This window comes from Alnus glutinosa, chromosome 8 (genome assembly GCF_958979055.1).
Source record: "Alnus glutinosa chromosome 8, dhAlnGlut1.1, whole genome shotgun sequence".
NCBI classification, from domain to species: Eukaryota; Viridiplantae; Streptophyta; class Magnoliopsida; order Fagales; family Betulaceae; genus Alnus; species Alnus glutinosa.
Window position 1 is genome coordinate 26,897,465 of NC_084893.1, and position 27,143 is coordinate 26,924,607.

The window sequence follows — 27,143 nt, forward strand, 5'->3', positions numbered from 1 at the left end:
TAAAGCCTTGATGTTCACCAAATAAGGGTGAGGCCTTAAGCTCGTTTGGCTACTTCACTAGCAACTCTCTCCATCTAAATAATTTTTTCTTGGAAGGTGACTCCCAAGCAGTTATACTAGCTTTTTAACAACCTAGTATAACCCAAAATTGACATGTTTTTAAGAGCATTCCTAGTAGCTTCACCAAAATAGTTTTTTAGCTATTTTGGTGAGCCAATTTGATGAAAATCTTGAAAAACCACTCCCAGCAGCTTCACCATTTTAACCAAAAAATTTTGATGACTGAAATTACTAACCAAATTAGATGAAGCATTTTCACTCAACAACCCACTCACCAAATTTTGTTTCACCTTTCTCTCTCACATGATTAACACACTTTTTTCCTTTTTTTTTTTTTTTTCTCTCATTTTCTTCTCCCATCTCCCATCTCTCACACGATAATGTCCTTATTTCATGGATATGAATGATTTTTTGTAAAAAGATTATATAGAGAAAAAATAAATAAATATGAAAAAATTATTATTTAAATGGAATAGTGAATATTGACTAGTTAAAATGGTGAGGTTGCTGGAGGAATTTTAATAAAGTGGCTCACCAGAATAGAAAAAAGTGATTTTTAATTATTTTGGTGAGTAAAATTTGGTGAAGCTACTAGGAATGCTTTCTACTACTATATATGATACTGTAGACTCCATCCCACCTGACACATCATCATCAGTCAAGAAAGCCAATAAAAGTATAAACTTTTGTATTCATTATGTAGCACATTGGATCGCAGTCAAATTGAACTTTGATAGCATTCCCACCTATTATTCTCCTCTTCTTCTATCCCAATTGTCAGCGGTAAAAGTTCACCATAGGCTGGTTGATCCAGCTTTAACTTTAACTTTAGCTTTAGTTTATCATTAGCTTTAGACTTTATGTTGCCAACTTTACCCTGTTGGCTCTAGTTTGAATGTCGCATGTCACATGCTAATTGAATTCCTCGATGTAAAGAAAACACAAATCCCAAATACATTTCCATGGAGGAGAGATCGAGGAGACAGGGAACGTGAAAGGAATTCAATTCCTTCATTGCAACCCTTTTAACTCTCTCTTTCTCTCTCTCTCTCTCTCTCTCTCTCTCTCTCTCCGTGGAATTTTTTTTTCCTTTTCTACCTCTTTTTCTCTCCCACACCACCATGGCTCCTTCCCCATCTTTGCTTCTCATCTTCTTCATGATTACAGTTGCTTTCTTCTCTCTCCCACATGCTGCGAAACTGCCATTTCACCCTTTGGATGTGCTCCCTCTGCTGCCCAGACAGGCCTCGTGGCCTATCCTCAACTCGCTTTACAGCCCGGTGGACATTCTGCCCAGCTTCGTGGGCGCTGCCTCATCCCCGAAAGACAGTTTGGAGTGGAAAGGCGCGTGCTTTTATAAGAGCAGGGCTTGGATGGAGTTCCACAACAAGAGCGGCACTGAATTTGGCGGTGGTACCCTTCACATCCAGGTCTGGAATTTGAGCTTACTTGCTTGTTTTCTTTGGTTTTGGCGGTGGTACCCTTCATATCCCTGTTCCTGTCCAGGTTAGCAATGCTCATAGTTGGACATGTTTGGATCTTTATGTCTTTGCAACTCCATACTATGTGTCATGGGATTATTATTATCTATCTGGGGAGCATACATTTGAGTTTAAACAGTGGGAAGGGCAGGCTGAGTATAAATATGTAAGTCACCGCTTTGAGTTATTGAAGAGTCACTACTTGTTCTATTTTGTTTTGAAGCATGACTTTTATATTAGACGTGGTTTTTTCTTTCTAATTAATCAGGTGAAAAACAGGGGAGTTTCAATTTTCCTCATGCAAGCAGGCATGATGGGAACTCTTCAAGCATTATGGGATGTCTTCCCCTTATTTACAAACACTGGATGGGGTGAGAACTCTAATATAGGATTTCTCCAGAAGCACATGGGAGCTACTTTTGTACAACGCCCTCAGCCCTGGGTAACAAACATCAGTGTTGATGATATTCACTCTGGAGATTTCCTTGCGATATCCAAAATCCGTGGCCAATGGGGTGGTTTTGAGACTCTTGAGAAGTGGGTCAGTGGAGCATATGCTGGTCATGCCGCTGTTTGCTTAAAGGATTCTGAAGGAAAGTTATGGGTTGGTGAATCAGGGATTGAAAATGAAAAGGTATGAGGGCTACTTTCCTATGTAACTATGATTTGGAGTTAATGTGCAAGTGTTTTGCCTATCTTTTTTTGTTGTAGGGAGAAACTATAATTTCTGTGTTACCGTGGGATGAGTGGTGGGATTTTGAGCTGAAAAAAGATGATTCCAATCCCCATATTGCATTGCTTCCGTTGCATCCTAATATGAGAGCAAAGTTTAATGAGGCTGCTGCATGGGAGTTTGCAAAGAGCATGGATGGAAAACCGTATGGTTATCATAATATGATATTCAGTTGGATAGACACTATAGACGGGAACTTTCCACCTCCCTTGGATGGACATTTGGTATGTATATTTGAATGTTTGATTTTCAATTTAAGTTTGCAGTGTAGTTAATGCTACAATCTTGACTTTGTTCTTCCACTTCTGATTTTGTAAGCAAACTGTTTTTTTTACAATTTGCTGGGTTATTACCATAACTATGATCTAGCTGATATCCAATTGCTTTTGTCTTGTCAAAGTTAAATTGAAGCCCTAAAACCGTGAATATTTTTTTGGAAGTTCCCTTAGTAATGAGGATATCATGTCAACAAAGAGTCATTATTGGGCATAATTTTGGGTTCCTCAAAAACTTAACTAGTGCTTAAAAAGCTAGGAAGAAAAGTATCGTATTCTATCAAAATTTAAATATCTGTCAATAGGATTGTGATTGATAGATGTAATACAAAGTATCGTATTCACCACTGCTGCAGCGAAGTAACCAAACTACAAGAAGATGAAAGCTCATTAATAATACCTTTCTTGGTAGTCATTGTCAACAATTAGGTAATAATCTCTCCTCTTTCGATATACTTTCCATTGAATCAGTACAAATAAATAGAAAACTTTACATCCTATTTTTGGTCTATACACGTATCATGCCACAATCACAGCATAATTGTTTTCCTTCCATGTTTGAAGATTATATTCTATAGCCATACACTTTTCATTTTGGTTTAATTACAGCTCACGCCAACACTCCCCCTCAAGTTAATGCATACAGATCTCTCATGCACAACTTGTTGAGTGAGTTGTGAAACTCTTTACTTGATACTTGAGTATGTCTGCTAGTTGATCTTCGGATTTCACAAATGGAAAGCAGATTATTTTTTTCTTCTTCAGATTTTCCTTGATGAAATGTCGATCCACTTCCACATGCTTTGTACGGTCATGTTGGACTGGGTTGTGAGATATTGCGATTGCAGCTTTGTTGTCGCAAAAGTGCTCCATTTCTGAAGTAGGAGCAAATCTGAGTTCAGTAAGAAGTCTCTTGATCCACAGTAGTTCAAATAGTCATTTTGCCATCCCACGAAATTCAACTTCGGCCTTGGAGAGTGCTACTACCTTTTGTTTCTTGCTTCTCCACGTGACCAGGTTCTCGCCTACAACCCAATCTGCATCTGTATAGCCATTAATTTTTAAATGGCTATTCTTTGAAAACATGAGCCCCTTTCCAGGCGAAGCCTTCAAGTACGTTAGTATCCGAATTACAACATCCATGTGATCTTCACTAGGATATGCATGAATTGACTGACTATACTCACAACATATGCAATGTTTGGACGAGTGTGTGAGAGATATATTAGTTTGCCAACTAACCTTTGGTATCTCTTTTTGTCCGTTTGTGCCTGGTCTGGGTATTCGCCAAGTCTGTGATTTTGAACAATTGGGGTATCCACTAGCTTGCACTCCAACATTCCTACCTCCATTAATACATTCAGCACATACTTCCTTTGGGAGAGAAATATTCTTTCACTGGACCTGGCAACTTCTATTCCCAGAAAGTACTTGAGTCCTCCCATGTTCTTCATTTCAAATTCAGTGGCCAATTCCTTCTATAGTCTTGATATTTCTTCTTCATCATCACTTGTGATAATCATGTCATCCACATAGACTATCAACATAGTTACCTTGCTCACGTTATGCTTTATGAACAGTGTATGATCTGCGTTGCTTTGCTTGAACCCGTATTTTCGCATTGCCAAACTAAATCGCCCAAACCACCCTCGAGGTGATTGTTTCAGATCATATAGAGCTCGTTGTAGTTTGCACACAACATTGGTCTCCGTGGATGCAATGTATCCCGGGGGAAGGTCCATGTATACTTCTTCTTCAAGGTTGCTGTGTAGAAAGGCATTTTTTACATCAAATTGATGTAGTGGCTTGTCAAGGTTGGCTGCAAGAGATAACAAAATCCTTACAGTGCTCAGTTTCGCAACTAGTGAAAACATTTCTCGATAGTCGACCCCATATGTTTGTGTATAGCCTTTCGCCACCAGTCTTGCTTTGTACCTTTCTATAGATCCGTCTGCCTTGTGTTTGATGGAGAATACCCATTTGCATCTGACTGCTTTCTTTCCTTCAGGTAGTGGGATTAAGGTCCACGTGTCATTCTTTAATAGTGCCTCCATCTCCTCCTTTATTGCCTGAGTCCATTTCGGTTTAGACAATTCTTCCTGAATTCCAGTTGGAACTTGAACTGAGGAAAGTACGTGCACAAATGCTCTTAGGGGTTCAGACAATCTCCTGGTAGACATGTAGTTGGCAGTTGGGTACTTTGATCTTCGCTCTTTAGCATCAGGAGAGTATCTTTTCGGTGGCTTGCCACGATTTTCCCTGAAAGGTAGTGTGTATCCATCAGGAGTATTCAAGTTACTGATATCTGAATGTGTGTCAAGATTGATTACCTCAGGGATATTCTCAGCAGATGGGACTGCAAGTACTGTTGAAGGGAGGGGGCTTGGCTCAATTTCTGAAGGGGTGTCATGTTCTAGCGATGCATTATGCTCTGTAGGTTCATCCGGTCTTGTGGGCTCAACTAGCCCTGATTGTGGTTCTTCACCCGTAATTGTGTCATTGTTTGGCCAGTCAAAGTGCATCCAATTCGGCTCTTCATCTCGAGTCTCCTGAAGGGTAGAGTTAGGGGCTGAGAAAAAAGGTTCAGATTCTAAGAAGGAGACATCCATAGTCACATAGAGGTGGCGGGTAGAGGGATCATAGCATCGATAGCCCTTCTGGTGCACCGCATAGCCCAATAAGAGACAGTGGAGGGCACATGGGTCCGGTTTGGTGCTTTGGTTCTTGTGAAGGTGCACATAAGCCACACACCTAAATACTCAGGGAGGGAGCATGAGGGTCGTGGGTAAGGAGACATGGGATGCCAGGACCTGGAGTGGAGTCTGAAATTGTAAGACTTTGGAGGGAAGTCTGTTAAGAAGGTGGACAATGGTGGATACAACATCAATCCAGTATTGGGTTGGCACATGAGTTCCATGTAGCAGAGCTCGGGCAGTTTCAAGAATATGACAATTCTTCCGTTCAGCTACCTCATTTTGTTGTGGGGTTTGGGGACAAGATGTCTCATGAAGGAGTCCATGTTGGTCGAAGTAGATGCGGAACCGCTGATTAACATATTCGCCGCCATTGTCAGAACGGATAACTCGGAGTTTGGCAGAAAACTGAGTTTGGATCATCGCATGTAAAGATTGAAAAACTGAGAACACCTCATCTTTATGTTTCATCAAGTACAACCTTGTCATTCGGGTACAGTCGTCAACACAAATGACGAACCAACGAACGCCGAACCAATAGAGATAGGGGAGGGACCCCACACATCCGAGTGAACTAGAGTAAATGGATCAATACTTTTATTCAAGCTTGGCAAATATGAAGTATGGTGACTTTTGGCTACAATGTAGGTAGTACATTTAAGATTAGAGAGCACTATATTAGAAAAAAGGTCGGGTAGTAAGTGTTTCAGATAACCAAAATTTGGATGCCCCAGGTGTTGATGCCATAACTGGATTTGTCGTTCCCTTCCATCACTTTGTATGTGGAAAACATGACCCATTTTGACGTCGTCCACGTAATATAGGCCCCCCTGTTTAGTACCACACCCAATTATCTCCTTGGTGAGAATATCCGTAAGAAGACAAAAATTAGAGTAAATGAGCACAACACAATTTAATTCTTCAATAACTTGGCTAACAGACACTAACTTATGCGAGAGCAAGGGGACAGGTAATGTATGTGATAATTGTAGAGAGGAGGACAGAGACACTGTTATGGCCTTTGTAATCGGGGAGACGACCCCATCAGCATTCGCAACACAGGTGCGTCGGGGGGGGGGGGGATCTCGTAGTAAAATCAGTATCATCAAAGTTCATATGGTCTGAGGCTCCGGAGTCGAGGAGCCAAGAATTATGGTCACCATCACCTGAGGAGGTTGCTAAACTAGAACCAATGTTACCATATCGGAGACTGTTCCCACATCTTGGGACTTGGCCTGAGGAATTAGGGAAAGATATGGGACACTACAGCCACCTTACCCGTGCTTGCATTTGTACCCACAGAGTCTCCCTTTTTCTTTGCCTGCAATTCATACCACCAGTCAGGATAGCCATTTTTTTTTTTGATAGGTAAGAAATCAATTTTATATAAAAAGCGTAAGACGCCCTTTAGTACACTGGTGGTATACAAGGAAAACGCCTATCTAAAAATAGAAAAGCGAGTGAGGAAGTCTGAAAAAGAAATATACAAAGGATGGACATAAGCCGAAGTCCAACAATACAAAGAGTGATAGAGTAAAGAAAGGATCTTTTCTAAGGATCTTTCCAAGTCTTCAAAACTCCTATTGTTTCTTTCCCACCATAAGCACCAAAAGATACAAATAGGCGCCATTTTCCAAACAACAGCACTCATTGATCTACCAGATGACCACCAACATGCAAGCAAGTTAATAACCCGTCTAGGCATAACCCAAGACATCTCGAAACGGCTGAAGAGAGAATTTCACAAGACAGAAGCCACGTCTTCTTACACATGCAGCATCGATTGATCACGATGACATGTCGTTTCCTAAGGTTATCCTGGGTGAGTATCTTAGCGAGTGCCGCAGTCCACACAAAGAAAGCAGCCCTAGGAGGAGCTTGAGTACGCCAAACACTTTTCCAGGGAAAGCGGATGCTACCAGCGCTAGTTAAGGAGTAAAAAAAGGTCTTAACTTTGAAAACTTCTTTTTTGGAGGGGACCCACCACAAACTGTCTTCATTGTCTCGGTTCACTTTGACTGAGTGAAGCAATTGAAAGAAAGAAGCAAAGACATCCACCTCCCAGTCATGAGCCTCCCTGATGAAGCTCACATTCCACTGGAGTTAGTCGCCCAACAACTCTAGATTATCCGCAACAACGGCATCCTTAAGACGTGCAATGCCGAATAAAGCTGGAAAAGCTTCTTTGAGGGTTGTGTCTCTACACCACAAATCATGCCAAAAACTGATCTTGGAGCCATACCCCACGACAAATCTAGTGAAACGAGAGAACAAAATCCAGCCTTTCCTGATGTTTTTCCAAACCCCCACCCCAAAGGCACCTGACGGCTCAAGAGAGCACCAACCGCCCCTAAGGCTGCCATATTTAGAGTCCACCACGACTCTCCACCAAGTATCTCGCTCAGACCCATAACGCCATAGCCATTTGCCTAGTAGGGCTTGATTGAAAGTCCTCAAGTTTCTGATACCCAATCCTCCCTCAGAGATCGGAGAGCAAATCTTATCCCATCTGACCAAGTGATATTTGAATTCTTCACCTATCCCTACCCAAAGAAAGTCTCTTTGAAGCTTCTCAAAACGGTTGGCCACACGAATATGAATGGAGAAGAGAGACAAGAAATATGTAGGGAGGTTGGAAAGTGTACTCTTGATGAGGGTAACCCTAGCACCCTTGGACAAATACAACCTTTGCCAACTAGCCAAACGACGCTCCATATTAACCACGATATCATCCCAAGTAGATGTAGCCTTGTGGTGCGCCCCAAGCGGCATGCCAAGATACTTCAAGGGTAGTGAGGAAGTCCCACAACCCAAGATAGAAGCCAACTCGGCAACATTGTCCACATTGCCAATAGGAACCAAGAGAGATTTAGCCAAATTAACCTTTAATCCAGAGACAACTTCAAAACAAACTAGGAGAACATGCAGATAGCGAAGATAGTCAGGATTAGCCTCACAAAATACCAAGATGTCATCTGCAAACAACAAGTGAGAAATGTTGATCACGGTAGGCCTAGAACCCACCGAAAAGCCTGAGAGGCGACCACAATCAACAGCACCAGAGAGTATTTTGCTCAAAGCCTCCATGACAACTATAAACAGGAGGGGAGAAAGAGGATCACCCTGTTTCAGCCCTCTAGAACTATTGAAGAAGCCAGGTAGCGAACCATTGACCAACACAGAGTGGCGCGCCGAAGAGATGCAATGAGAAATCCAAGAGACCCATTTATCCCCAAAGCCGCATCTTTTCAGCATGTACAATAAGAACTTCCAGTTGACGTGGTCAAAAGCCTTCGTAATATCCAGTTTGCAAAGAACCCCTGAGATACCAGACTTGATACGGCTATCCAAGCATTCACTGGCTATGAGAACCGAATCCAAAATATGTCTACCTTTGACAAAAGCATTCTGAGGCACTGAAATAATCTTCTCCAAAATACGGCTCATCCTATTAGCGAGAACTTTAGCAATGATCTTGTAAATACCACTCACCAGGATGATGTGCCGAAAGTTTGCAAGATCGGTTGCCCCAGGGGATTTGGGGATTAATGCAATGAAAGAGGCGTTGAGGCTTTTCACAAATTTGCTATGAGCATGAAAATCTGTGAAGACCCCCATGATATCAGCTTTGAACACATCCCAGCAGTCTTGAAAAAAAGCCAAGGGGTAGCCATCAGGACTAGGAGCCTTGTCTCGGTTCATAGATTTTATCACCTCTAGAACCTACTTTTCCTCAAAAGGAAGCTCCAACTGAGCGGCCTCCTCCGGGGATAAGGAGTTGAAAGCAATACCATCCAACTTGGGCCTCCAATTGTGTTGCTTAGAAAAAAGAGACTCATAGAATAGAACAATGTGGTCTCTGATGGCCTGATGATCAGAAGTGACTGAGCCATTAACAGACAAGGATTCTATGGAGTTGGATCTTCTGTTCGAGTTAGCGATTTGATGAAAGAACTTAGTGCATTTGTCGCCCGCTTTAAGCCAAAGGACCCTGGATTTTTGTCTCCAGCTGATTTCTTCTTGGAGAATAGTTCTTTCCAGCTCACTAGCAATCGAGTTTCTCCTCAAAAGATCCTCAGAGTCTAAGCCTCTCTCTACCTCAAGACTGTCAAGCGCGCGCAATTCTTCAAGACGAGCCAATTTAAGGGATTCCACATTTCCAAACACCTGTTCGTTCCAAGATTTGAGAGCAACCTTTAAAGCCTTCAATTTATGAGCAAGGACAAAGCTAGGGGAGCCTTGAAAGGAGTAAGACTCCCACCAAAGCCTCACCCTCTCCACGAAGCCATCTTCTTGAAGCCACATATTCTCGAACTTAAAAGGTCTTTTCCCCCTAAGAATTCCTCCGCAAACGAGAAGGATGGGAAAGTGATCAGAGCACAAGCGGGGCAGCCTCTTCTCGATGAGACCAGGATATTTAGCTTCCCAATCCGGAGAGACTAGAAATCTATCAAGCCTAGACCAAGAGGAGAGATTGGTCCAAGTGAACGACCCTCCTGCAAGGGGAAGATCCATGAGCTCATGCTCTAAGATAAAGTCCGAGAATTCCGTCATCGCAGAAGAAATACGCGCGGCTCCTAAACGCTCACAGGGAAAGTGGATGACATTGAAGTCGCCACCAATGCACCAAGGGAGATCCCACAAACTGAGCAAACCAGCCAATTCATCCCATAAACTCCTACGAAGAGGATCGAGGTTAGGGCCATATACCCCAGGAAAAGCCCAAGTGAAGTTATCTGCACAATTTCTAAAGCTGCAAGCCACGACGTATTCCCCCACTTGAGCCTCAAGTTTTTCCACAACGCTCCTATCCCACATCAATAAGATACCACCAGAAGCCCTGCTAGAAGGAAGATAGCACCAATCCGCAAACTGAGAACCCCACAAGCTTTTCACAATACGGTTAGAGATAAGATCTAATTTGGTTTCTTGCAAACAAATGATGTCAGCCTTCCACTGTCGGAGGAGGTTCCTGATTTTTAACCACTTGCTTGTTTGATTTAGCCCTCTAACATTCCAAGAGATCAACTTGGGATTCATGAGGAATCACTAAGAACCCTCCTCTTGTTCCTACCACGAGAAATTAATAGCCATTTTTTTAAAAACAATTATCACTCGTGTGGTTTTATTTTCCACAGTGGGAGCATTTAACCCAATCAGGGGTATTTCCGGCATTTCGTGACTTAGGGGTCACATGTTGTCTTCCTGAGTGCAGGCTGGAGGCCGCACCAGAGTGTGAAGGGGCTTGATGTAATCTCAGCCCCTTGGTGGCCAAAACCGCGCCAGAGGCAGTGTTGGGGTCGTCGGCGCTCATGACAGCCTGCCAGAGAGCCTCCCAGCGAACATGGCGTAGGCTTGCTCGATGGAGGGGAAGGGTTGGATTTGGAGCACATCGCTTCGGATGTGGTCAAGCCGGTCATCAATCCCGTCGAGGAAGGTGTAGACGCGATCCTCCTGGAGCAGGGTGTTGTAGTGGTGGATGTCAGCGGTGCATTCAATTGAGTTCGGCCGCCAGAAATTGATTTCTCGCCAGAGTCCTTGCAGATCGGTGTAGAATTTCTCAAGGGAGCTATCGGCTTGTCTCAGGCGAGCAACACGTCGCCGGAGTTCGTAGACTTGAGAGGTATCACTGCCATCAAAGTATGTCGTAGCAATGGCATCCTAGACTGATTTGGCAGTGGGAAATCAGATGAAATTACCAATGAGTGTCGGATTCATAGAGTTGATCAACCATCCTTTGACAATGGCGTTATTAGTACGCCACTTTCGAAAGGATGGATCTGCCGTCGGTGGTGGTAGACAATCGCTGTTGATAAATCCCAGTTTGTCTTTGCCGGAGATGTACATCTCGACAACCTGGGACCAAAGGCCATAGTTGGAACTGTCCAATTTGATACCAATTAGAGCGGTCGAACTTTCGGTGGTGAGGGTCGGGGTCTGGACTTTGGATAGAGCTTCGGTCATTTGATTGGTAAGGGTGGTGAGAATTGTGGTGGTTTGTGGTGGAGCATCACCGGAGTTGGTGACAGTTTCGGCCATTGCTAAAAGGTATAGATTAAGCACGAACAGCTAGGGGTTTTTTTGGGGGCAGGGATCGAATTCCTTGCTCTGATACCATGTCAACAATTATAATCTCTCCTCTTTCGATATACTTTCCATTGAATCAGTACAAATAAATAGAAAACTTTACATCCTGTTCTTGGTTTATACAAGTATCATGCCACAATCACAGCACAATTGTTTTCCTTCCATGTTTGAAGATTATATTCTACAGCCATACACTTTCCATTTTGGTTTAATTACAGCTTTCACCAACAGTCGTGATAACTTTTATCAGTCACATTGCGATGCATATAAAGCCAGTTCTGCTCTTTAAAATGCACCTTTTGTTGGGACAGTTCTCTCTCTCTCTCTCTCTCTCTCTCTCTCTCCCTCTCACACACACACAGCTGAACTATCTTAATTTTAAGAGGCATGCTTAGGTTATTGATTCTGACTGTTAAACTGTGCTTCTGCAGGTTGCTTCTGTAATGACAGTTTGGAATCAAATACAGCCTGAATATGCTGCTAACATGTGGAATGAAGCCCTGAACATACGCCTTGGGACTCAGGTATTATAAAAACTTTTCCTCTACTTTTGATGCTATGCTTGTCAGGTTAGCTTGTAGTGGAATAGATCGAAGCTGTGCATTATTTTTTATTTTTTTAATGTAAAAGATGAAAAATAATGTATTTTTTCATCCCTCGCATAGATGAATGGGTTGCATGTAAGTGGTTTGAAAAAAAGGAACATGTCATTATAGACCATATTGGGAATTTGTTAGCTGGAAATTCCAGGGTCATTCCTTCTATCTCTTGGAACGAACATAGATATTATGGCTTGACCTAAACCCTCATAGGTATCAGATCTGAGGGGAAGACGATAAGAAGACAGTTTCTTTGATCTTCTAGATCAAAGAACTGTCATTTTTGAAATTCAATGTGTCATTTATTATTTGTTGATTACCTGATGTAACTCGTTTTTCATGCAGAATCTTAGTCTTCCTGATATTCTTGTAGAAATTGAAATGCGTGGGTCATCTTTTGATGAATTGCTGATTGTTCCCGAAGAGGACTTCTGGCTATACTCTGATGGGAAGTCAATGACTTGTGTTGCTTTCATTCTTGAAATGTACAAGGAGGCAGGACTATTTGATCCAATTGCTAGCTCTATTCAAGTCACTGAGTTTACAGTGAGTCCAACAATAATAATACGATTACTGTTTATTCTGGAGTAAAATGTCACTGACTGCATCATCTTAATAGTATTGGTTGATCAGTATATAATACATAAAGAAGAAAAAGGAATATCATATACATCATTGGAATTAATAAGAATTCTGCGGTTGTATTGATCATAGCATAAGGATATCCTACAGCTAAGATAGATTACCACCCCCTTTACCTCCTCTCCATTGTGCATTGAATAAACTTCATAATATTTAAAAAGCGAATTAGATTGTTACAGGTAAATGTGGATGTCCATTGAAGACTTCATCTTCTTAGGTGATTAAATGAAAACTCTCTTCCTAAGTAGGTTACAATTTTGATTTGTATTTATTTATTCTGCTACCGCAAATGCAGATAAAGGACGCTTATATGCTCAAATTTTTCGAGAATAATTCAAGCCGCCTGCCAAAGTGGTGCAACGATGGGGACTATGTGAAGCTCCCTTTTTGTCAGATTCGAGGGATGTACCGAATGGAATTACCCGAGTACAATTCTATGGAACCATATATGCATATGAATGAAAGATGTCCATCTCTGCCACCAAAATACTCAAGACCACAGAATTGCTAGAGGTCTCTGTTTTTTATTTTTTTTTCGCTGGAATTTTTATACGCCTCATCCCTGGCTTCTTAGCTGGTAGGTCTACTCTGTATGGTATTGTTTGATATGATGGCATGAAAGATCCATATGGAAAGGATTTTGATTTCAGTTGTAAATATGCTGACAGTACAAAAGGAAAGCAATCAACTATTTTTTTTTTTTTTTTTTTGATGAATAGAATCAACCATTAATCATCTTGAATTTCCCATGTTAATGCTTCATTAATTTCAGTGCTCTTGAAGTTTTAAGGGAAAATTGCATCATTGGTCTCTGTGGTATGCCATAATTATTTTTTAGTCCCTGTGGTTGAAAAAATTATTGGGAGATCCTTGTGGTACGTTATAATTACATTTTGCTCCCTCGGTCAATTTTTCGTCCACCCCTTCGACGGATTCTATTAACCTTACACGTCAGACCCAATAAAAAATTGACACGTGTATATTTGTTTTCAAATTATTTTTTGGTCATTTTTTGGTTTTTCCACGTCATCTGGGTTGGGCACGTCGACTGACCCGAGTTAATTAATTTTTAGGGCTGACTTATTTTACCCCAATAGTAAAAACCCTCCATTTACTCCCCCACAATCCATTATCGCACAGTTTGTTCCCCGAAAGCCATAGTCGTCTTCTTCGCCAGTTCAAGGTCTTCTTCGCCGGTCACGCTGTAACTCGTATCTTCGCCGGTCACGCTACTCAGCCCAGCATCTGCTTCGCCGGTCACGCTGCTCAGCCCATCGTCTGCTTCGCCGGCCACGAGTCACGCCGGTCGTCGACGGTATCGTCGTTGTTCCTCGTTCTTTTTCATTCTTCTTTGCCGGTTTGCTGGTCACCACCATTTAGGGGTTTTTGTTCCACTATTTTCTGTATGTAGATTTTTTTGTTGAGAGAACCCCCTTTAGTATGTAGAACAGATTTTTGTTTAGGGTTTACTCTGTTCTCTTGAAATGTCGGAATTGGTTCTGTATCCTTTAATTGTTTCGGAATTGGAGATAGATGGGTTGAAGATAGATGAGTTTGATCGGTCACAGATGGGATTAAATAGAGGTTGGAGACAGTGGGTTCCAAAAAGTTTGGCTTTTGGGGCTTATTTTATCTTTATGTGCTATTTGTGGGGCTTGTTTTCCCCCTTTATTTGTCTGCATCTGTAATGATAGCGATGTTCCACTCTTTTTATATCTCTTGGGTGTGGTGCATGTGAACTTGGTTGCTAAAGTTATTGAACTATGCTAAAATATTAACTATGCACATGTGTGTTCCATGTGCTAAAGCATTAACTATACTTTGTGGTCCATTACCGATTGAACACGTGGGTAGGTGATAGTTCCATATCATTATTATTAATTTTTTTTTCATTGAAACAGATAATTTCAAATGGTACATGTATTTGACATTGTTTAATTCACGTAATGGAAAGCACCATACTATGTTTTTTTTTCTTTCCTTTTCCAGTTGTTACTATGACACATACTTAAAAGTTGTGCTTTTGTTTTATTTTGTTTTGTTCTTTCTTTGTCACATTCGCTTTCAACAGTACTAGAACAGACTATGTTGTGGGGGCTTCTAATTCCTAGGCCCATGTTACTTTTCTCTGTGTTTCGGGAATTTTAACTATGTTGGGAGAAAAAAAATAAAAAATAAAGTGGCAAGTGTACTCATCTAATAGCTATTTTTATATTGTCGCAGAAATGGTAAGAGTACTCATTTACTGTGGTGGCTACCCCGAATATCTACGCATGACCTATGTCGGAGGCGAGATATATGACCAGGGAGAAATTGACGAAGACTTATTATCGATTACGCATTGGGGACAAAAGCTACATAGTTTGGGGTACAGGAATCATAGTGGGTTTTGGTGTAAGCTTGATAATGAGTGGTCAGACAATGGACTTCATCACATCCGTAATGATAGTGATGTTATCGAGTTGATTGGTATGATACAAACAAAGAATACAAGAGTGTTGCACTTGTACGTGGATCACGAAACTGATGTGGCTAATTTAATTGACCCAACTGAACAACCAGCTGACGTTGAGAGAGGGGTTGGAGAGGATGAAGTTATAGAAGATGCTAATGTTGAGAGAGGGGTCGGGGATAAAGGAAGTGTAGAAGATGCTAGTGTTGAGGAAGGTGTTAGGGAGGACTCATCTGACGATCCTGATTATGAAGCTAGTGGGGATGAAAATTTAAGTGAATATGAGACAACTGATGCTGAGGATGACGATCTTTACACAAATGTTGGGAGAGGTAAAAATATGGAGGATACTCACAACAACTTTGATTGGTTTGGGGTTGGTGCAACCTCTAATGCACCAAACGTCAATGTCATCCCAGCTGATTCCGGCGATAGTGAGCGGGATATGGATAGTTTATCCTCGGAGTCTGACGATGCAAATGCCTCTCGGTCTAGGCGCATGAAGATAAGATACCCAGACTTCACTGAGAATGATTTGAAAGGCAAAATAAAGCTGAAAAAGGGCATCCGATTTCCAAATACAAAATTGTTGAAGATTGCCCTTAAGACTTTTGCCATTCAGAATGGGTTCGATTTTGTGTACCAGCACAATGATAAAATTCGAGTGACAGCGGTGTGCAAACTAAAGTGTGGGTGGCGGCTTCATGCGTCGCAGTCAAACAAACGAGATGCCATACAAATTAAAACCTTCGTCAATACGCATAACTGTGGCACCCATCATGAGAACAAAAAAGCCAACATGCATTGGATCGCAAATCAATACCTTGAGGAGTTTAGAGACGATCCCACATGGACTGTATACGCTTTGAGAGAGCGAGTTAAGAGGGACTACAATATCAACATTCCAAAATGGGTTGCCTACCGAGCCAAGACAATTGCCATGAAGAAGATATATGGGAGTGAGGTTGAGCACTACCAAAACAGTCGGGACTATGCTGCGGCGGTGCACAAATGGAATCCGGGCAGCATGTGTGGTTTGCTAAAAGACGACATTCATTTTCATAGGATGTTTGTATGCTTGGATGCATGCAAGAAAGGTATGATTGCTGGATGCAGGCCGATGATTGCATTGGATGGTTGCCATTTGAAGGGTCCATACAAGGGACAATTATTATGTGCGGTAGGCAGGGATGGGAATGATGACATGTACCCAATTGCTTATGCTGTTGTAGAATCCGAGTGCAGAGAATCATGGACATGGTTTATGGCTAGTCTTCTTGATTGCCTTGGCCCTATTGAAGAGCGTGGATGGGTCTTTATGTCTGATAGGCAAAAGGTGATATATTTGAACCATTTTCTTAAAACACATGATTTTGAGAAAGATATTATGCTAATGTGATATATTTGTCTCTTTTGCAGGGTCTCATGGATACATTTGATACTATGTACCCTGGAGTTGAACACAGGTTTTGTATCCGACATCTGCATGCCAATTGTAAGCAAAAAGGGTGGAAAGGAAGAGCATTTAAAGATGAGTTGTTTGGAGCAGCTAGAGCCACAACCGAATTAGATTTTAAACGGCACCTAAATGTGATTAAGGGTATGAGCCAAGAAGCTTTTGATTACTTGGAAAAAATTGATCCTAGAGGTTGGTCAAGGCATGCATTTGGAACCAATTCCAAAACTGATATGATATCCAATAACATTGCTGAATCTTTTAATTCTTGGATTAAGGATGCCAGAGACAAGTCACTCCTAACCATGTTGGAGATGATTAGGAGACAGTTGATGAATAGGTATCACATTAAAAGAGAAGGAGCTAGTCAAACCACTAATAGGATTTGTCCAAAGATCCTAAAAAGGCTAGAGAGGTCCAAAGATTTACAGAGAAATCACATTTGTCAATGGCGAGATGGGGCAGCATTTGAGGTAGACAGCTGCTATGGTTCAAGGAGGGTGGTTAATCTTATCGCCATGACATGTAGCTGTGGTAGATGGCAGCTTAATGGGATTCCGTGTCCTCATGCATGTGCTGCCATTTTCACTGACCGGCGTAATCCAGAAGACTTTGTGCATGCGTGCTATTGGTATGATACATACAAAAAAGCATATGCTCCTTCAATTCATCCAATGCCTGGCCCTGATGAATGGCCAAAAGTTACCATTGACACCATTCTACCACCATTGGTGAGAGCTCAACCTGGACGCCCTAAAAAAGCTAGGAGAAAAGAAACAGATGAGCCTAAACACCCATATAAAGTTACAAGGCAAGGGTATGATGTTAGATGTGGGAATTGTGGGTTGATTGGCCATAATGTCAGGTTCTGTCACGAGCCATTGAGGCCAAACCGTCAGATCAATAGGAAGAAACCGAGCAAAAAGAAAAGAACTGTAAGGACGAGCCAGTTATACATGTTGGTTTTGGCTACTTGATTTAAATATTTTGTTGATGTATATTCTCTTTTCATGCAGGGAACTGTGCATAATGAGGGAAATGTGAGTAATGAGCAAGTCTCGCAACCAAATGCGTCTGGGCCATCCAACGTAAGGGCATATTTTGCAATTTTTTTTTTATTATATTGAATTGTAATGAGGAATTGATAGTGTATATTACTAGTCAGCCTAGTCATAGTATATATTTTATTTAGTCTAATTATCTATATATGTTACTAAGGGATTTTTGTGGATGTGTTGTTTTTTCCCTGCAGGAGGGGAATGTGACAACAACTAGAGGTTCACAACATGATGGGGTACAAGAATGGAGTAATGTATTTTGTGATTGAGTATTTTGTAAGAAACAATATGATGGTATTTTGTTGATTTGTTGTGTGTGGTGGTATTTTGTTAGGAAGAACATGATGGTATTTTGTGGATGTATGGGGGTATTTTGACGAGAACAATATGATGGTATTTTGTGGATGTATGGGGGTATTTTGACGAGAACAATATGATGTATTTTGTGGATGTATGGGGGTATTTTGACGAGAACAATATGATGTATTTTGTTGATGTATGAGGGTAGTTTGTTAGGAACAATATGATAGTATTTTGTTGATGTATGGTGGTCATTGGAATGTATTTTGTTGATGTATAGTGGTCATTGAAAGGTATTTTGTTGATGTATGGAACATTGGAATGTATTTTGTTGATGTATAGTGGTCATTGGAAGGTATTTTGTTGATGTATGGTGGTAATTGGAAGGTATTTTGTTAATGTATGGTGGTAATTGGAAGGTATTTTGTTGATGTATGGTGGTAATTGGAATGTATTTTGTTGATGTATGATGCTTATGGGATCCCAAAAACAGGCGAATTACAAAATGCTATTTAATTTCTACTTTATAATGGCATTTTATTTTTCCAGAACGATGGAAAGAAAGCATGAGTGGGTCATCTTCCATTTCAATATGTATTTAGCAGGCATTCAGGATACATCAATAAATTAAGCCTAATATAAGAGCACAAATCAATGTACAAACACAATGAGCTTCCAGCACCATAAAAGACCGTGGGGCTAAAGTCTGCTACATTGCAAAGACACAATATTTCAGCATCTCAATTTTCAAGTTACAGAAATCCAATTGGAACTACACATAATTGGAACTACTAAGGATAAGGATTTAACTACACAAAATGAACTTCTTGGTGCCTTTGGTTTGGGAATTACGATGACATCAAACCAATGGAGTACAACAAGAGAATCCTAGTGAAATTAAGAAACACGAAAAGCAAGGACCTACTTTTTCCAAGTCCATATCAACCACTTGTTACAAACACTACCTCCAAGATGAACAAAAGTGATCTAAACAGGACACATAAAAGCAAACAAAAGAGCAACAATTATTCCCCATGACATAAACATAATCACATTTGATCGCTTCTCTTTTTTTGCTTGTTTCCGAAGTTCTTCTTCCATAGTCTTAATCTTCACCCTCAATTCGTATACAACCTCGCCGCCACGTTCACAAATGCGTGGTTCAAACCATTCAAAATATTTGCAATGTGGGCCTTTGCCGTATCGAGCGCATCCAAAGAACCGTCTTCCCGGATTTTTCCTCGTCCATGAAGTCCTTAAATATGTTTTCATACCACAGTAGCATTCCCGTGCTGGCGCTTCACTGCAATTTTCCGATGATGACCAATTTGAAGACATCTAAATCAAAAAGACAAATGACTTCAAATTAACAAGGTAGTTCCAAATTCAATTCCACACTGTTTCTCATTCAAAGCTAAAAAATTATGTCTTTCAAACAAAAAATATTATGAGTTTGGTCAGATTAAGTTTATCTCATAAAACTTAATTTGTTTGCAGTTGTCTTATTTTCTTATTAGTAACATCTCAAATGCACTTGGCTTAGTTTGTTTGCAGTTTTTGTGCCATATAGTAAACACTTGAGTATCTGAGATGATGGATGATAGCTTAATTTTTGGTTAATAAGTCAGAAAATTATGTTTGTATTGATACTTACCAAAAAAAAATTATGTCTGTATGATATCCTTGTTACCTAACCTAATGGTTTCCATGTGAATAATGCATATACATTGAACTATATTTTCAGATTAATGCATTTTATTCTATTACTGCTTTTATATCTGCTCTTAAACAATTAATACATAGTTAATGCTTTAGCACATGGAACACACATGTGCATAGTTAATATTTTAGCATAGTTCAATAACTTTAGCAACCAAGTTCACATGCACCACACCCAAGAGATATAAAAAGAGTGGAACATCGCTATCATTACAGATGCAGACAAATAAAGGGGGAAAACAAGCCCCACAAATAGCACATAAAGATAAAATAAGCCCCAAAAGCCAAACTTTTTGGAACCCACTGTCTCCAACCTCTATTTAATCCCATCTGTGACCGATCAAACTCATCTATCTTCAACCCATCTATCTCCAATTCCGAAACAATTAAAGGATACAGAACCAATTCCGACATTTCAAGAGAACAGAGTAAACCCTAAACAAAAATCTGTTCTACATACTAAAGGGGGTTCTCTCAACAAAAAAATCTACATACAGAAAATAGTGGAACAAAAACCCCTAAATGGTGGTGACCAGCAAACCGGCAAAGAAGAATGAAAAAGAACGAGGAACAACGACGATACCGTCGACGACCGGCGTGACTCGTGGCCGGCGAAGCAGACGATGGGCTGAGCAGCGTGACCGGCGAAGCAGATGCTGGGCTGAGTAGCGTGACCGGCGAAGATACGAGTTACAGCGTGACCGGCGAAGAAGACCTTGAACTGGCGAAGAAGACGACTATGGCTTTCGGGGAACAAACTGTGCGATAATGGATTGTGGGGGAGTAAATGGAGGGTTTTTACTGTTGGGGTAAAATAAGTCAGCCCTAAAAATTAATTAACTCGGGTCAGTCGACGTGCCCAACCCAGATGACGTGGAAAAACCAAAAAATGACCAAAAAATAATTTGAAAACAAATATACACGTGTCAATTTTTTATTGGGTCTGACGTGTAAGGTTAACAGAATCCGTCGAAGGGGTGGACGGAAAATTGACCGAGGGAGCAAAATGTAATTATAACGTACCACAAGGATCTCCCAGTAATTTTTTCAACCACAGGGACTAAAAAATAATTATGGCATACCACAGGGACCAATGATGCAATTTTCCCAAGTTTTAATATGCTCTTGGAAATCTCATCCATTTTAAACTCACTTTCATAATATTGAAGAAAAATTTGGTCAGTCAGGAGATGCAAGCGGCCATGGGGACAGCAGCTTCAACTTTTATCCCACAATCTCCTTTATTTTATGGCATGTTGTATTTGGAATTCGAGTTGCTCAATTACTGGATATCTTATAGTAGAATATAATGGTGTGTAAACTTTTAAATTTGATCCAGCAATGCTTACACATGCTATCCTTGATTTTTCAGAGTCCATAGTCGAGCTTGATTATATACAAGCTCGTAATCCGTGCGATGCGCGGGATTCTTTCTTATAATTTAGTTTCATAATAAAAAATAAAAAATAATGGAAAAAGAGAAGCATAGAAAATATAGATAAAAAATGAAAACTGAAAAATACTAATCATATATTATATATAAAAGCCGAGTTCTTCCTTAGAATGGCATAAAATAGTGACACGTGACATGAACTCATATTTTTTAGTGACTAAACCGGTCATTTAAGTACTGAACTGGTCTTTTAATTAGTCATATTAAATGCACCGTTTATTTTACTTGAAATACATAGACTGTTTAGTTTTACTTAAATTATCAATTTTTTACTCAAAGGACCGGTTCAATGTTTAAAAAGTATGGATTCATGCCACGTGTCCTAATTCTAGGCCAACTTTAAGTTAGAACCTGACTTATATATATATATATATATATATATATATATGATATATGATACGTTTCAATAAAAATAAAATCCATATAATTTTGAAAATTAAAAAAAAAAAAAAATGGCATTTCAAATTTAATGCTTAATTAACTCTTTAGTGTTTTAAAAATATTTATATTCATTTTGTGCACAATAATCAAATAACCAAATAGAAAGAGGTAGAAATTAGTGAGAATTTAATGACAAAAAAAAAAATTTGACATTTCTATTCATTTTTTATTCAATATAAGAGAGTTAATTAGTCATATTAAATGCACAGTTTATTTTACTTGAAATACACAGACAGGTTTAGTTTTACTTAAATTATTAGTTTTTTACTCAAATGACCGGTTCAATGTTTAAAAAGTATGAATTCATGCCACATGTTCTAATTCTAGGCCAACTGTAAGTTGGAACTTGGCTTATATATATGATATCTTTCAATAAAAATAAAATCCATATAATTTTGAACATTAAAAAAAAAAAAAAGCATTTCAAATTTAATGCTTAATTAAATCTTTAGTGTTTTAAAAACATTTATATTCCTTTTGTGCACAATAATCAAATAATTTTTTTTTTCCTTTTTTGGCTTTCAAAAGCAGAATAATACTTACAAAAAATAAGTGAAAATTGTAAAAATCACATAAAAGAAAAACAAATATCTCATAAAACATTTAAATGAATTAAAACATAAGACCCTTATTTTTAGTTTAATTCATATAAATTAAAACATGTTAAAATCTTTGTACCCATATGTGTAGTTTAGAATGAAAATAAGTATGAAAAATAAAAATAGCAAGAAGAAAACCACGATTTTGATTATCAAAATATAAAATAGAAAATTAGTAGGAATTTTTTTTAATGTCGATGTGATACCTATTATATTTCAATCCTATATAATTCTGAATATTCGAAAAAGCAAATGAACAAAAAAAAATATATCTCATAAACATTCAAATAAAGAATTGTTCAACCACAAATTTCACAAACAAAATGGAAACATATTTATATTTCAACCAAAAATATAAAAATACCAAAGAGTCCTACTTAAATCATTAATTGAGAGAGAGAGATTAGTTGTACCATTAATAGAGAGAGAGAGAGAGAAAAAGATTAAATAGACCAGTTCAATATTATTTAAAAGACTGGTTCAGTACTTAAATGACCGGTTTAGTCACTAAAAAATATGGGTTCATGCCACGTGTCACTATTCTATGCCATTCTAAATAAGAACTCGACTTATATATATATATATATATATATATATATATGATATGATTTGGGCTATATCTATATAGTCTTTTGCAATTATTCTTATTATGTAATTACGACCCATGACAGAAATGCAATGTACGATAAGCATGATACCAGTTACACTGTAAAGAGTTTACAGAGCTAACATAGTTTCCTTGGCACAAGTTTGATTGGTAGACCTTGAGTTGGTACTGGCATGGGATCTCTGCTGAAAGAATTGTCTGCGCAAAGCTTCCATGTGAACTGAGTTACCAGATAATGAATTGTGACAAGGGTTTCGATTCTTGCAAACTCATATCCTGGACATATTCGAGGACCTGCTCCGAATGCAACAAACGTGTAGGGTGGAACCGATGCTTGGTTCTCAAATCTACTTGGGTCAAACTTTGTTGGTTCTGGGAATATGCTACTGTCCATATGGGTCGTTGGTGCAGCCCAGAATATCTGAACGCCAAAATAGATGGGTTTCAATTTTATAATGGTTTCAAAGAGTGACTTATCAAAAAAAAAAAAAAAAAAATTGTTTCCAAGAGTGATATATAGTGGAACATCTAAAGAGGAGACATAGCTTTTACTTACCTGCCACCCTTTAGGAATTAGGTATCCATCGTATTCAATATCTTTCATGGCCTTCCTAAAGTTACCAAAGGCAGGAGGAATCATCCGCAATGTTTCCAATGCTACTCTCCAAGTGTACTTCATTTTGGCTAGGTCTTCCCACGTTAGAAACTCTCCCGAGGGCTTGGTCTTTGCTATCTCTTCCTGTTCTGCAAAATCATGAGCATCCCACTCATCATCTTATTTGAGCAGAGTTCAATATAATTGAACCATTTAATGAGTTCTCTCAATCAATTTTCCTGATTGGCATCACCTAATTCACTGTGCTTTCAAGACGAGATTTGCTTTAACTCTAGTTATTTAATCACCGGAGATTTCCTATTGATAAAATAAATGGTGAAGATAGCAAGACGAATCTTAACCTTTACCACTGTCACTGAGTTTTTCCCCAATTTTGCAATCTTCATTGTTTATTTGAACAATAGGAGATATCCAATGATTAAATAACTGTAGTATGGAGGCTAATCAAATCCCTTTAGAACGAGTTTACAACAGGGTTTATAACTATGGTCTATTGTGTATTATTTTCTAGGTAACTTGATCTTAAGCTATCATCATTGCATTGAGAGAGAGTATGATGCATACCTTGAAGAACAGCTGCATACACAGTAGGTTCATTTGCTAGAAGCCTCATTATGAAAGTCATCAGAACAGATGAAGTATCGTGTCCTGCAACCATGACAAGTATGACATTGTGGACAATCTCATTCTCTTTTAGTACTTCTTCACCTCCTTGCGCATGCTAAGCAAACAAGTGATGAGGTCTTGGTGAGGAGAAGCACCCTTCTGCTCCAGTTCCACTCTCTTCTCACGTATGAGGTCCTTAACCATGTTTTGAACAGTTGCACTTGCTCTGAGGCCTCGGTTGTAGAGTGTGAATGGCAAGTTAATTGGAACCGACCACATCCCAAATAGCATCTCTTCGAAGCAAGCCACAAATTTTTCTCTTCGAGCTCCTCGCTCAACTCCGAATAGAAGAGAGCAAATTATGTTGAATGTGAGGGTCTTCATGAGGGGCAACACCTATCAGTAATACAAACGTCACCCTTGTATCTTAATGTTGAATTTTTAGTTTAAACAACTAACCCCTGAACGCGAGGTTTGTGAAAACTCAATTTTTTAAGTTAAAATTTTCTATTAAAGTCTAATTGATGTAGTGTTCGTTTGGTTTAGAGGATTCAAATGTGCAGTTTGGCCTGCCTTTTTTAAAACCTGGAAAAATATATGTTTCAAGTACCAAGTTAGTACTGTTTTTTTTTTTTTGTGTAACATCAACATACCTCAACCTGTTGCTTGCCTTGCCAATGCATCTGAAGGTGCTCCTTGACTTCTCCATCCATTTTCCCCACATACTGCTTTAATGATTCAGGCTTTAAGAATGATACAAGTGCCCCTCTAACACGCTTGTGATCTTCACCACTCAGCTCGAATATATTCCGATCGCCCACAATCATTCGAAACGACTGAGTTTGCTGGTAACTAATTGAGCTGCTATCACTGTTGAATACAAACTTGTTTGCAGCCTGTCCACAAACGAACACTGTTGGTTTGCCAAAGAGGCTTAACTTTGATATTGGACCATACTTTCTGATTCTTTCTTCTAGCCATTTTTCTGCGGTGTTGGCACGCATGGCTCGAAGAAGGCCAAGGCTTTGGCCCAAAAGGGGTATTCCAAGTGACCCTGGAGGCACCCTTTTTGATGATCTTCTTCCCCTTGCAAGGAGAAGGAAGATGGGAATGAGGAAGAGAAAGATAGCCAAGAAAATATTCATTATTTTTGTGTGGCTTTGGTGTATAGAAGTGAAAGGGGGTGTTGGGGGGGTTTTAATAGATTGGTTTAAGAGAGATAGAGAGTTGATGGTGCAAGGCATCTGTTGTTCTGAGAACTTAGAAGGAACTGGACAGCCTTTTTAAGAGAGTGAAAGGTCAAATTTTCCGTCTCTCTGTCCTTCAATGATCAGATGAAAAAGACTTCTTCATTGTAATGCCAAATGCATGAAGACAAGTTATATATGTTTTTTATTTTCCTTCTCAGGGCAATCATAAACCAAATTTCTATGTGAATGATTCTTTTATTGGCCAATATGTAACTAATTGAGACCTCTTAAGCTATTTTTATTAATGGTTTTGAAAGGTGTGTTTTTTTTTTTTTTTTAAAATAATAATTAATTTGAAAATGTTTTTTTTTTTTTTTTTTTTTTGAAGCTGGCATGTATTAAACAAAAGAAGAATACACATCAGACCCGGACGAGACCAACCCCAACACACAGGAGGGGAAAGAGTTTAACCACACACGGCTTTGAGGGTGAGAAATAGCATAATTGGCTAAGGAGTGGGCAACCTTATTCCCTTCACGCTTAACATGAGCAAAAGACCAGCAATCAAATCTTCTTAAGAGGACTTGAATATCGCCTATCAAATTGCCGAGGTGCCCAGCATCTTCATTAGCCCTATTGAGCTCTTGAACGACCTCCAACGCGTCACCCTCAATAATCACTGACCGAAGCCCCAGAAACAAACCGAATTCAGTACAAAGACGAGCACCAAAGGCCTCCGCCACTGAAGAGTCCGAAATATACCGTTGGGAGGAACATTTGGCAGCGATAACCTTCCCTTCAAAGTCACGGGCCACAACACCAACCCCAATCAATCTCTGATTCTTATCCAGAGCAGCGTCCCAATTCAACTTAACAAAGCCTTGAGGAGGTTTTCGCCACTGGACAGGCAGAGAGGGAGGCTGGACTTGAGTGTTCAACGACAAAAGGCTAGAAGCATCCCTAAAATCTGAGAGGGACTCTGAAGCACCTTTTATCAGGCACCCAGGGGGAGTGAAGACTCCGTCAAAGACGTACTTGTTTCGCCTGAACCAGACCCGCTGAGCGACCATAGCAAAAAACTGAAGATCCTCGAGAGACAGTCTAGCGCTTAAAAGCCCGAAAAGAGTCAAAAAATCAGAATCTCCCGTGGAACATTTTTGGATACGGGCTGGACAAGCAGACCACACCGCTTTAGCCGCTTCGCAAAGCCAAATAGCATGGATGCTGGATTCAAACTCAGTACCACATAACGGACAGAGAGGATTGTCAACAACTTTTCTCTACCAGAGTTTCCCTTTAGTGGGAAGAATGTCATTACAGGCCCTCCAGAGAAACAATTGAACCGTTCTAGGGATCTTTAGTTGCCAAATCAGCTTCCAACTTGACCTGGTGCTGGGAGTGAACGAGGAACAGCCCTTCTGACGATCCAAAAGTTCCAGATCAAGATTGTAAACGCTCTGGACCGAGAACAGCCCATTCTTTGTTCCTGCCCAAACCAACCTGTCCTTCATCAGCCGGGGACTGATCGGGATATTGCAAATCTGCTCCACCGTTTCTGCAGGGAAGATTTGCTCCAGCAGAGGTATGTTCCACCAGTTAGTCTCAAAATTGATCAAATCACTAACTCTCGCTTTTGGGCTAATATTCTGAATATTTACTTGAATCATATGGGTTTGTGTTGAAGGGATCCATTTGTCTTCTCTGATTTTAATGTTAGAACCATCCCCAATCTTCCACAAAAGGCCTTCTTTTATTAACGGTTTTGCTTCCCAAATACTTCTCCAAGCGTATGAAGGCCTAGAACCCAGGAGAGAGCCCAAAAAATACCCCGAAGAATAATATTTCTCCTGGAAAATCCTTCCAACTAAGGATCCAGGGAACTTGGTAAGTCTCCACCCCCTGTTTTGCGAGAAGAGCATTATTAAAACTTGTTAGGTCCCGGTAACCTAGACCCCCACTCAGTTTGTTTCTTCCTAACCCACTCCAAGACATCCAGGCTATTTTTGAGTCATTCCCTTGGTGCCCCCACCAGAATTTCCCCATCATTGTGTTGATATCCCGGCACAGCTTTTTGGG

The 27,143-nt window shown here is 39.9% G+C and overlaps 2 protein-coding genes across 2 annotated transcripts; one reads left to right on the forward strand and one right to left on the reverse strand.

The window, feature by feature from the left end:
• The first annotated feature begins 949 nt into the window (after nt 1-949).
• On the forward strand, nt 950-13,274 carry LOC133875834 (uncharacterized). Its single transcript, XM_062314077.1, has 7 exons — nt 950-1,490; nt 1,567-1,707; nt 1,810-2,175; nt 2,253-2,498; nt 11,761-11,853; nt 12,274-12,474; nt 12,866-13,274. Exons 1-7 carry the CDS (start codon nt 1,182-1,184, stop codon nt 13,079-13,081), a joined length of 1,572 nt encoding a protein of 523 aa, XP_062170061.1. The 5' UTR covers nt 950-1,181; the 3' UTR covers nt 13,082-13,274.
• A 9,490-nt stretch (nt 13,275-22,764) lies between these two features.
• Nucleotides 22,765-25,107, reverse strand: LOC133875333 (cytochrome P450 716B1-like). Its single transcript, XM_062313435.1, is given in 5 exon segments — nt 22,765-23,076; nt 23,212-23,399; nt 23,836-23,979; nt 23,982-24,273; nt 24,531-25,107. Coding segments are annotated over 5 exon segments (1,419 nt in total). The 5' UTR covers nt 25,023-25,107; the 3' UTR covers nt 22,765-22,773.
• Nucleotides 25,108-27,143: the final 2,036 nt, after the last annotated feature.